The 12060-nt window shown below is 36.0% G+C and overlaps 1 protein-coding gene across 12 annotated transcripts in view; it reads right to left on the bottom strand.

Annotated features, from left to right (window-relative positions):
- The window catches only part of RP1 (RP1 axonemal microtubule associated), a 198606-nt gene that overhangs the window by 159692 nt on the left and 26854 nt on the right, over window positions 1-12060 (bottom strand). For all 12 annotated transcript variants that reach the window (XR_014952910.1, XR_014952905.1, XR_014952903.1 and 9 more), the window contains one exon: window positions 11103-11274. Coding sequence is in view for 4 of the 12 variants with exons in the window: in XM_085572110.1 (XP_085428236.1) it covers window positions 11103-11274 (172 nt within the window). In the remaining 8 variants the exon portion in view is untranslated. The remainder of the gene's footprint in view (window positions 1-11102; window positions 11275-12060) is intronic.

Raw genomic sequence — 12060 nt, 5'->3', positions numbered from 1 at the left:
TAAACTAAGAGTTCCTGGGACTGTGATCTGTATGCTATGTTGGCTGTTTCTTTTTAAATTATGGCAAGAGAAAAACTGAATTCCTTCCAGATGTATGATATACTCTCTATAAAACTCAGAATACTCACAGAATGCTTTTCTATCCTATTAAAGTAGCTCATATTACTCCTCATGGTGTTTTTGCCTCTGTCAATCAGTGCATTCCTCTAGCATTGCGAGGTTCTTTCTTCAGCCTTCTCCAATCTTAACTATGAAAACAATCTTATTTTATCTGTGCATCTCACACACCTTATAGTCTCTATTTTTGCTTCACGTTGCACCAGGTGGGGTTTAGACTGGATTTCAGATTGAATAGGACAAATTACTTCACTGAAAGGGTTGTCAAGCATTGGAGGCTGTCCAGGGAAGCGGTTGAGTCCCCAGCCCTGAAGGTATTTAGATGTGTAGATATAGCACCTGGAGATATGGCTTAATAATGGTGGACTTTGCCATTCTGGGTTAATGGGTGGACTCAGAGATCTTTACTAACCTAAATGATCCCACAATTCTCTGATCTTCACTGTACCACTAATGAATATATAAATCCTATGACAGTATGGTACATCTCACTGTCAACCTTTTGTCCTGCTCTGAGGTGACCATTTTATTCCTTCTCTTTCAGTTAACAGAAATCAAAACCAAGTCTTTCAGTTAATATTAATTTTACTGCTTACTATGATCTCTGCTAATTGTGTCCTGAGGGAGTTCCTCACATCTCATGTTCCAATGCTTAGTTTGCTCAGTAACCTTTAGTAACTCAGTAATAAAGATCTGATTGAAGGCTCCTGAACCTGGATCTGGAAACACTGAGGTGTTGTGAATGCAGCACAGAGTGCTGTAAATCCAGCAGAAAGACTGTGATGGAGACATATATAGCTGTTAATTTACCTATAATTTAGACATTATTTACAGCACAGAATTCTGTATGACATACAGATGGATTCTAGCAATTTTGAGTTGCATTTTTCAAACAAAGGTTTTATTTCTGTATCAATATGTAAAGGGATGAAAAAATACCATTGAGATTCCTCACTTGGAGCAGTTCTAAAACGTGTGGAGGAGGACACCAAAGGAAGTGGGGATAGACAGAGGAATGTCAGAAACAAGGGCAGCATAGGAAATAACACACAGCTATCTGGTGTAAAATATATTAGACAATACATCTTGATTTAGAGTTATTATTTTATTACATAGTAGACACCGCTTCAAACAACAGAAATATATAATTTATTTAGGAGGGAATATATCAGCCACTGGACATCTAAAAAAACTAAGCAGTGCTTCTAGGTTTCCTACCTGTGCTACAAACCCCTTTTGCTTCACATCCAACTTCTACTTCCCTTCCAAGCGCCTTCTGTCCCACATAGACATAATCTTGGGCTCTGGGCCAAGAGGAATTTGCGTCAGCCTTTTATTAGGTCCCTTTGGATAACCAAAGGATCATGACCCAGGACTTATCACAGCATGCACATACTAGTTATTCGAGACAGAGTCTTCAAGAGTACAGAATGGCCATTCTTTACCTGAAAAGCAACACTTTATTTTTTCAGGTATATCTCTGACTTCATTAACAATGAAGAGGGGCACTGTGCAGTATTAGGAAATAAGATCTAACCAAAAAACCTAAACACTCTCCCTAACCACAAAATACCTTAAATATTTTCCAATTTCATGTGCAACATCATTTACTGAAAATTGTAAACCATAGGTGCTTACTACATACATGCAGTATTAAAAAAATGCTGTAAACAAGTATCCAAACTCTAACAACAGATTGAAAGATCCTGGAACATATTGCATATGCCTTGGATTCTCAAAATTCAACATATTTACAAAAAATCAAACAAAAAAAGAAACCCAAAATAAAACAAAACCACAAATACAATCTCTAAAGTACAGACAGAGATTAAGTTAGAACACACAACCAAAACTTTAAGTGCATGTAGAACAATTTAAAGAGTAAGTGGTGCTGTTTCAGAAGGAAATATGGCAAGAGCAATCAGGAAATCCATTGACAGTTGCCATTCTCACTTCCTAAATATGCCCCTTTTCTAGTGTCCTCTGAGAAAAAGAGGCCTCCTTATTTGGTGTCTGGATGCTCCTACATGGAAAAATCTATTTACTCACATACATGTTCTACAGCTGGCCTTTAAAATCTCAAACAGCAATTTTATAATGTATATCATATAAAATTAGCGTGGCTTCTCTTTCCAACTTGTTATTGTATTACAGCATTTGAAGAGTACTTCCTAGTTTTCATTTAAAATTAAACGTATCAGTTGATTTTCTTCTGGGAAAAGCATTTCTACTGAAAGGCAGTTTTCAATCTCCTCTAATGTCCTGGAATATCAATATCGTATCTTAAAGCTTGGGCACGTATTACAAATTTCAGTTCTCAGTTGAAAAAAGCAGCCATCATTTCTCTAAAATTAGATGATTGGTATGCAACTACCTCTTCACAGTTCATATTTCAGTGAAAAATTGTTTCCTAGCCAAGAAATCATTGCCTTAGAAAAACAATTTTCTTCGTAGGGTGGGTCCCATAAAAGTTTAATTAATATTTCTATTTCATCACTGGTATACAATTGCAACTTATTTCTATCTAGTTATTCACACTGGGAGTTTTATTGATTGCACCGTTCAGCAGTTTATTATGTGATTTCTTTTTCTAAAGATGTTTTCACTAAGGTAATGATCTTTATTACAAGTCTTTCTCATTTTTACCGTTTCCACTTTTCATTGTAGAAGAGCAAACTACTTCTTTGTCTTCTTCTGTAGGAAAGGCATTTTTGTTTTTCAGATTTTCAGAGGCTTTATGTTCAATGCTATTTAAGGAAGTGTCACACCTCAGAAATGTTTCAGAATGACAGGTTTCTTCTGGATCTGCCAACATGGGAGAACATTTTTCTACAACAATAGAAATTAAATTTATTCTTAAGGTTTGACATGTCTTTCCTTTGGGTAGCTCAGTATTTGTGCCTGTGATAAGATCACTGGGTATGTGTTTGGATACACTGTTTTGACAATTTCTGGCTTCCATGGGGTTTGTATTCATATCCTTTGTTATCTGTAACTCCCCTAAAATATTTGTATCTTTCAAAGTTGAGGATGCAAGTATCCCAAAATTACTAATAAAATCTAAGGTGTTATCAGCATAAAACCTTTTAAAGATATTATTGACAATCTTATTGATAGAGTTATTCTTCAAAAACACATGATTATTTTTGTCTGTCAAGTCTTGACCTGACCATTCTAAATGTTTGCTCTTTTTGCCCAACAAATATGAACCCAGCTGGTTCTCAATATCAGATGCCTTTTGGTAGGCATATCCTCTCTGTTCCTCATTAATTGGTGTTACTGTTACCATCAGAATTGGACAATGTTGGCCACATATCGCATGGAGTCTATCCAGAGAATCTTCTTCACGAAGAGCACTTCTATCAACATTACTAACATTTGTTGGCTGAGACTGTATGGGTACAGCATTTGAAGGTTTTTCCAATGGATGCACCTTGTTATCAGGCAATCTAAATTCTACAGATGAAAAGGCTGAAAAATTGGTGTCAGCCTGTGTGGAAGTAGAACCTACCATGCTTGATGGATTGGTATTGTCTTTGTTTGGTACAGGAAGGATCTTACCATTGCGACTAGGTTTGCCTTTTATATTTGACTCATCCTGCAAGGGGTCTGAATCACTATTATGAGGCATATTGAAGTAGCTGCAAAAATTTTCAGGGGGTTTTACCATGTCTTCAAGTTCTGAAGAAGGTATCTCATCAAGGGCGGGGTACTGATCCAGATTGCCAAAGTGAGAGTATGGGACTTCATCACTTTCAATTGATGTTGTATCCAAATTACCATACATTCCAATCCGTTCAGGTGGTGATCTTCTTATCAAATGATTTTCTTTCAGAAGCCATTTGCCTTTATCTATCAATATTCCTTCGTCTTCACTAGCCTGAATGATAGGTTGACAATGTTGATTTGGAGATTCCCCTAAATGGTCGTTAGTATAACTTGTCTCTTCTCTGTTAAGAGCAGATTGTGGTACTGGTAAAGGAGTATTTTCTCTTCTTGATATACTATCATCTGTGTTTTCTTTGACTGGATAGTTTTGTGATGGTAGTGAGGAGTGCGACAATTTCTCTGCAGAACAAGACATAGATTCTTGAGAAAAATAAATTATTTTTTCCCCCACTGCAGAGTGGAATCCTTCAGTATCTGCTTGAAATACTTTTGACATATAAGGAAATCCTTTGTGAAAGTCAGGCTTAAATGAAGCTTCTGTCTTGCCATAGAGTCTTTCAATAGTTCTCTTTACATAGCCAGTATTATAATGTTTTTCAAGTGCTTCCTCTCCACTTTCATTGGTCAAGTCACTGGATGCCCTAAAGTTATTATCACTCTCTTCAGTATCTGGTCTGTAATCTGACCAGTCTGAAGTAGCAGGACTTTTTAAGCACTTTTTAATTTGAGAGGCGTCAGAACACATTTTATTCTCCAGTTCTTCTACTTGTAATTTCTGCTCTCCCTCGGTCATGTCACATTCTGTAATTTGCTTTGATTCATAACGAAATGATAATGGAGAGACTGTAGATAACCTGTCAGAGGTTTCCTCAGATATTTCTGCATCTTCTTTGTCACCCTGTACAGAATAATCCTCATTATTACATTCTACAGAGGTTTCAGCATCTAGTGTAAGTTGGTGTTTTGGTGTTTTGTCAGTATCTGCTGACTTTGAATCAACATCCTCATCTTCACTTTTATCAGTACTAACAGGTACAATGCCTTTTTCACCTTCTAACTCAGAAGTATCCTGATCTAAAATACAGTTGTTATCATTAGAAGTTACACTGTGAACTGTGGAGTTAGGTTCTACTGAAGATTCTGACTCTTCATTAATGAATGAGGTATCTTGAGTTTTTTCATATAAATTACCAGGCATTTCTTCATTTCTTTCTGGTGTCTCTACAGCTGATGGAAGGCTACAGGTATTTGAAATCATATTGTTATATTGACCATCTACTTGTGTTTTGGGAGCAGTCATGTCTAAAGCTTCTGTTTCTTTACAAAGATCCCTCTCTATATCAAAACAGCTTTCTGATTCCCCAGTTAATTTTAAAGCTTCTTCAGAATTGACACTGCCCATTGCAATAGAAGGCTCAACTGATTCTTCATGTTCATGCAAATGTGTATCATTAGGAATTTCCGATGTGGGCATATTCTCATGTGTGGAGCCCTGTTTTTCAGGTTCTTTCCTAAAGTGTAATAAGTTATTTTCTGTTGATTGTTGGAGATGTGAGAATACAGTCTTCAGCTCATCAGCTTGGTCTACAGCTGCAGTTTGTTTCAGACATTTTAACTGCGTAAAGATTTCAGAACAACTACAGGGATTTTTTTGCGCATTGTCAGTGATTGTCCCAATCAAACTCTCTCTCAGATTCAGTAAAAGTAGCCAAGCTAGGAGGGCATTGGAGGAAGAACCAAAAGCTGCAGGAGAAAGATCTGAAAACCCACAAGATTTTCCAACGCATCCACTATGTCCTTTCTGCAGACCAAGCAAAGCTGATTGAAGTTCATGCAGCAACATGTTAGACATGCAGTTATTCTGAACTTCAATTCCAATTTTCTCACTAACAATTGTGCAATCGGCTTGAACAGCAACTTCAGATCTTTTTATTTGACATAGGTTGGTAACTTGAATGTCAACTTCTGCCATCTTTTTATCCTTGTCATGTGCTTCATGAAACAAATGTAGCTTACTATCCTGATGAAATTCCGCCTTCAGTAAATACTTGGCTTCTTCTAGTACAGATGCCTTAGAATGAATCAAAGAGTCAGTTTGTCTTTCATCTGAATCTTTGTCTGAGTCTTCTGGAATTCCCACTTTACCAATAGGCGTTAATGGTTTTCTTGTTAGGTTATCTCCAAGTGTTTTTCCAGTTACATGCATATTATTTGTGTTAAATCTAGCTTCTTTTTCTATAGAGGCATCAGTATTTTCTTTAGGAGAAGAACAGGCATTGCTATTCTCTGCAGTCCCTTCTCTTTTCTTTATAGGAGGTAAGACAGAGTTTGAGAATGAATTTTTCAGCCAAGTTTGGACGTAGTTTTCACGTGAATGCTCAACAACATTCTCTTGAAAACACTCCTGGTTTAGAGCCTCTAGTGTAATGGCACTTTCTAAGATATTTTTCTTACTTACACCTTTACCTAGATTTTTCTTCATCTTTTGCTTTTTCTCTTTCTTTGATAGCAAATGTTCCAAATTATTCTTTTCTTTTTCAAAGTTAAGATTTTTTGGCACTTCTGACAATAGCTTTGATGAGTTAAGTGTCTGCTTGAAAGAACTGGTCATAAGATGCGTGCCTTCTTTCTCAGTATTAAGCATATCCTGACTGTGTTTAGATTCATTGTTTGAATCAGCTGTTATTAGACCATCTTCACTCTTTGCAGTTGAAATGATACTGCTTTTTTTGCCTGACTTCAATTTTACCTTGGCTAACTTCTTGTTATTACTTCTTTTTTTTTTGTTAGATGATGATGACGGTGATCCATTTTGTTCCACCAAATCCTGGTGATTGAACTCACCTTCAGGATGTATGGTTTTGTCTGAATTGGCAGACCCATCATTGTTTCTTACAAAATAATCAGATCCTTTTTTCTGAGGCATTTCAGAATATTTATCCATAGCCTCTGTTGTGGAATCCTGTGTGATATGAAGTCCCTCACTTCTAATCATCCCTGAAATTTCTTGATGCTTTTGACTTTCATATGTACCTTCCTCTAGAAAGCTAGATGATTTTCTTTTCTTCTTCTTATTTTTGGTGAGGGATGAGGCAGGCTGGTTATTCTCAATGGGCATTGTCATCACAGATTCAGTCCTGGCATTGATTTGAGTCTCACTTTCAGTAACAGTAGGAAAGAATCCAGTTGTTTGATTTACTTTCTCAGTCGGACTCTTACTACATGGAGGTGCCATCACTTTCTTCTGGCTATGCCCAGCACAGGCTGGATGCACTGAATCCTGAGAAACACCTACTAAATCAGCAGCTTGGCATTTTATTTCTTCTTTTGACTGACATAATTCTGAATATGTAATGAAAGAACTCACTGACCTTTTTATTTGTTTAATATCACATGACTTGTGGATGTGATCTGCTGTACCTGGTCTAGCTGTCTGGTAAGTTTTTGACAATGGTGTGAAACCACTGATGTTGGCTTTGGAGGTTGATACTAAACTACTATATGCACCTTGTCCCACAGCTGATTTCTCCAATATATTCTGTACCAATTCATTCTCATTAGGCACTTCTAATATCTTCCTATTTGTGGTTTCTATTAACTCACTACTTTTGTGGCTTACTTTAAAAAGCATTTCTTCCTTTATATTTTCTGAAGACATCTTTAATAAAGCATTGTCATTGACCTCATTAAACTTTGGATTACTGACACTTGATTTTTTTCTGCTTGAATGAGCTACCATGCAATACTCAGATGTTTTTTCTCCATTCTCTATTTCCTCACTGTAGGAAAACTGTCCTATTGTCTTCTCTTGAACCTCTTTCTCAGATACCAAGGTGACACTTTCAACTACTGCTTTCTTTTGTCTAACACGCCTTGGCCCAGGGGTGGGAGGCCTATAAAAGTGAGGCTTAATATTTTCCTCAGGTACATTGCTTACATCTAAATCTGCAGAATTGTTCTTAGAGACATTACAATCAGCAGTTTTCAAATCAGGTTCTGATTCTTTTTCTGACACTTCCTCATTGGATTGCTGTAATGAGTCTTCCCCTTCTTTATTGCAGCTCTTCAAAAATGGAGCATCTTTTGGATTTTTACAATCTGACATATTTACATTGGATGAGCAGTCTTCCACCTTCATTGCAGAAGAATTGCAAATGGAGATGTTTTTGTCATCAGAAAGTCCAGCACGACTTACAGTGGTTGTCCACTTAATGGTTTCTTCCTCTTTAATTTTGAATCGAACTTTCATTTCCACTGTGATACTGCCATCTTGATTAATGTGAACAGATTTCTCAATGTCATCTTGATACCGTGACACAGATAAATCTTCACCAATAACTGACCGATTTCCTCCTATCCCATTATGGCTGTCAAGAACATAGGAAGACTCTGAGTTGTTATCATTGCTGGATCCTTTATCAGAACAAACTGAGAATATCTGAGATCTTGAACTAGAGTCCATTTCAGTTCTCACTACCAATAATTACATTGAAAGAGCACAGATTCATTCAGTAGACAGAAAGCAGAGCAGACAAATATCATGGATAAGGATCCAGATGATGAGATAGCAGACAGGCAACAAATGAAAAAGAAGAAAGGAGAAAAATTAGTATTAAAGATGTTAATGAAGTTTGTTATTTTACATACTTTTTTTTTTTTTTGCATTAGAAAGTACAGAAAAAAATGGGTAATCTTGCTATTCATCTATGAAGTTTTCAGAGAAAGAAATGTAAGAAAGTCTTAATAAAGAATTAAGGAGTTAAATGCTTGTCAACTTATTTTTATTTTACAATAAGTTCTTTCTAATGCCAGAACTACAGTCTTATTTGAAGCTCCAAAGTCTAAAAAAGATTATACTTTTTTATTTTTAAAAGTGTCATATTTTACTTTACTCATTTTTATACTTAATTAAGAGATGAGGTTGCCTTGAGCTTTTCAAGGGATTCAGAGGTGCCCACTTGTTTGGGCTTCAAGCTACCAGCTTTACTTCCTCTTCATGCTTTGGTGATCATTAATATATCACTTCCAATTAGTTCTTACAGTTAGTACTAAAACATGTCAGTCAAGGTCAATATGTATGTCCTTGGGCTTAATCTAACAATCTACAGTACAAGAATAACTACTCTTTGTAATGTCATGAACAAGTGAGGATAGGGTTCATATCCAATCCTTCTGTGAAGAAGTAAACATTGAAGTTCTTGAACTTCTTGTAAAATCTCAAGTTAAATCATGACATTTTGGAACACATTTGTGTATATATACTGCAGACAATGGTGCAAAACTCAGCAAAGCCTATGAGAATACTTCTAGACTTCAGTGATTTTTGAATGTGGCACAAAACCTGGTAGCATACACAATATATATTCCCACAATATGTTTTGATTACTATGCAATAACTTGGGTCTTTAAAAAATTTATTTTATCTCTCCCTCACAGTTGTCGCTGAAGAGTTGAGAGCTAAAAGAACATAAGAATAAAGTTTTGCTGTCTTCCAAGGCCTTCTGTGTGTGCAAGGGAAACAGTGCAGGTACACCCACACAGAGGTATGAACAATTGCTACTGATATCTAAATATATATATAATCCATCACTTAATACATAGGTTTCACTTGCAAAAAGCATTTTAACACATGTAATATTAACTTATCTACATTTCTTGAATTTATGTTGGTTTGTTTTTTTTAATTGGTCTCACTTTTCCAGTAGTATATTACTGTTACAGAAGCTTGTTTATAACTTCAGACAAATGGCTTTGCAAGCTTCTCAAGCATATGCTTTACTATGAACTAAATAAGAAACAGAACTTTGTACTAATTCCTCTAACACAGACCAGAACTTTTGCTTCACAAAGAAAAAGTCTCACCTTTACTCTCTCAGGAAATGAATTTGGAACAAAGATGATGAAATTTCATTTTCCATGCTTTTATATCATCAAAGATTATCTCCTACACCTGATATTTTTTAAATTCTCAGGTTGAAGACAAAAAGAGGGGTTTTTTTTCCTCCCTCCTTTTGTGATTGCTGTTGACTAAGAATTAGAAGCCGGAGATAATCAGATTCAACAACTCAGTTTTTCTACAATTGCAAGACTCAGTCTTTGTCTCAAAGCAGAATCTAGGTAGGATTTTTGTTTCTGCAGAACTTTCATTCTCAACTTTCATTCTTACTCATTCTCTCTTGCCTCATTAGTTATGCTCTGCAAACAGGTTTCAAGCTGTGCCAGTCAAAGTACATGAAAGCTGAAAAAAACTAAAATTAATAGCTTGGTGGGGAGATAATAAAGTGCAAGGAATGTGAATGGAACTCCCTCAAGCAAAGGGAAATCAAATGTCATATATTAAATGCTCCATGATACTGTCAGGGTTACTGCAGAAAGTCCCAGTACAGTAACAATTACAGAGCTCCCTGGTTCTCCAGTACAGCATGAAGCTGTAGCAAGAGTACCTCTGGGTTAAGGAAGATCCTGGACACAGTACCTCAGCCTGGCAGGATGCTCTAATGTCAGGAATTCCCACAGGACCTAAAGCTCTGATACTGCAGCATTTCATTTCCCTCAGGCTATTCATCTGGCTTTAGTTTCCTCAGGCTATTCATCTGGCTTCTCTGCAAGAGCTCCTCATGCTCTTGATCATGTACTGGCCACTTCACACTCTTCCTGATCTTATCAGGGAAGCAATTCAGTGAGTAATCAAAGAGAAAGCATATACTTGTGTATCTTTTCCTAACCTTATTTTAAAAAAATATATAACAGCTATAAGGATATAGGACTGAATAATATTCTGTTTGGTCAAAAGCAGCTTCAAAAACATGATGAATTTCTGAGTGGATGGATGCTATGCTACTTTTCCTATTTATGTGGAGCATGTGACAAGAGAAGAAGAGTAAGTCGTGACAAGCCAAATCTCCACTTGTTAAGTTCTGAAAACTGAACAAAAGTTTTGCCCAAGCAATTCAATGAGAGCCTGAAGTAGCCTGAGGTTTTACTTTTACCACTGTTGTTCTTCATTCTGACACAAAAAAATTAATAACAATGGCAATCAAACAAATTAAAGTGAAATATACTTGTAAATTTTCATCCATGTTCTAAGTCTATCAGAAACAAAATATGCATACTAGCTAAGTACTTAGCAGAAACTTGCATTTTAAAAAGAAAATTGACACTTTGATCTTTCATAAGCTTATAGAGGAGTCACATCAGATATAAACAGTTTCAACTGGCCTTTCTGAATATCCTTGATCCTAGTAAAATTGACACTGTTTATGTCTTATGCTAAGAGAGATAAATTAATAAAATACAAATTAATTCAAAGAACTTACTCTTTTCACTTTCTGACTTGGCATTTGCTTTTGGGTACACACGATTTCCAATTCCAAGGAGTTTAGCAGGTCTCAAATACCCAAGAGATTCATAATTGCTTGGTTTAAAAGGCTCTCTCCCTGCTGCGACTACAGCTCCAGAGCACAATATCAAGGCCTGAAGATTAGGAACCTGGAAAAAAAAGTAACATTAAATTCTCTGCCTTAGTAACCACCAAAAAATAGTGTAAGAGATTCATCCCTTTCAAGCTTTAATATCTTCTCTCCTTAGTCTCTACATTCATTTGCAGCAGACTATTAAATATCTATTAAATATGTATCACAGCACGGAATTAATTTTTCAATTCCTATAAGGCAATTCCGATTTCTGTGAGGATATATCTTGTTACATAAATATATTGGATAATTACTTCAAGAAGCAACTTGGATCCAGATCAAAATTTTCTTACAATTTAAGTGTTTACACATGGAATTTTGTTTCATTGCTGCACAGTGACAGTTCATAGTCATGAAATATAAATATGCATTTGGAAGTAGATATACATATGAAGACATGGAGGAAAAATTCAGAATACAGCACAAGCAGTTGACTCATACTTCTACAAAGGACATAGGACACCATCACAAAGTATTAAGCTTTGGAAAAGACCTCTGGAGGTCATGAAGTCTAACCCTCTACTCAAAGCTGATCTGACTGGATCAAGATGCTCAGAGCCTTGTCTGACAATTTTGACTGCATATTCCAAAATACACTGCAAATTAATGCTTACAAACTGTACTTCACTAACTTGTAGGTAATATGAACAGTTTCCCAACCTAATACATTATTTCAAAAAGTGAAGGGTAAACAGGAGATGTCTTATGAACTCTCTGAGTTCTGCACAGATTTCTCTTTCTAGATACCTGCTAAATGTAACCATAAGTGTTTTCCTGTGGTTAAACAACAGACAGAAAAATC

This window comes from Lonchura striata, chromosome 2 (genome assembly GCF_050655825.1).
Source record: "Lonchura striata isolate lonStrDom1 chromosome 2, ASM5065582v1, whole genome shotgun sequence".
Classification (NCBI taxonomy): Eukaryota; Metazoa; Chordata; class Aves; order Passeriformes; family Estrildidae; genus Lonchura; species Lonchura striata.
The sequence above is the reverse complement of the archived record's forward strand: the minus strand, read 5'-3'. Positions and strand labels throughout refer to the sequence as shown.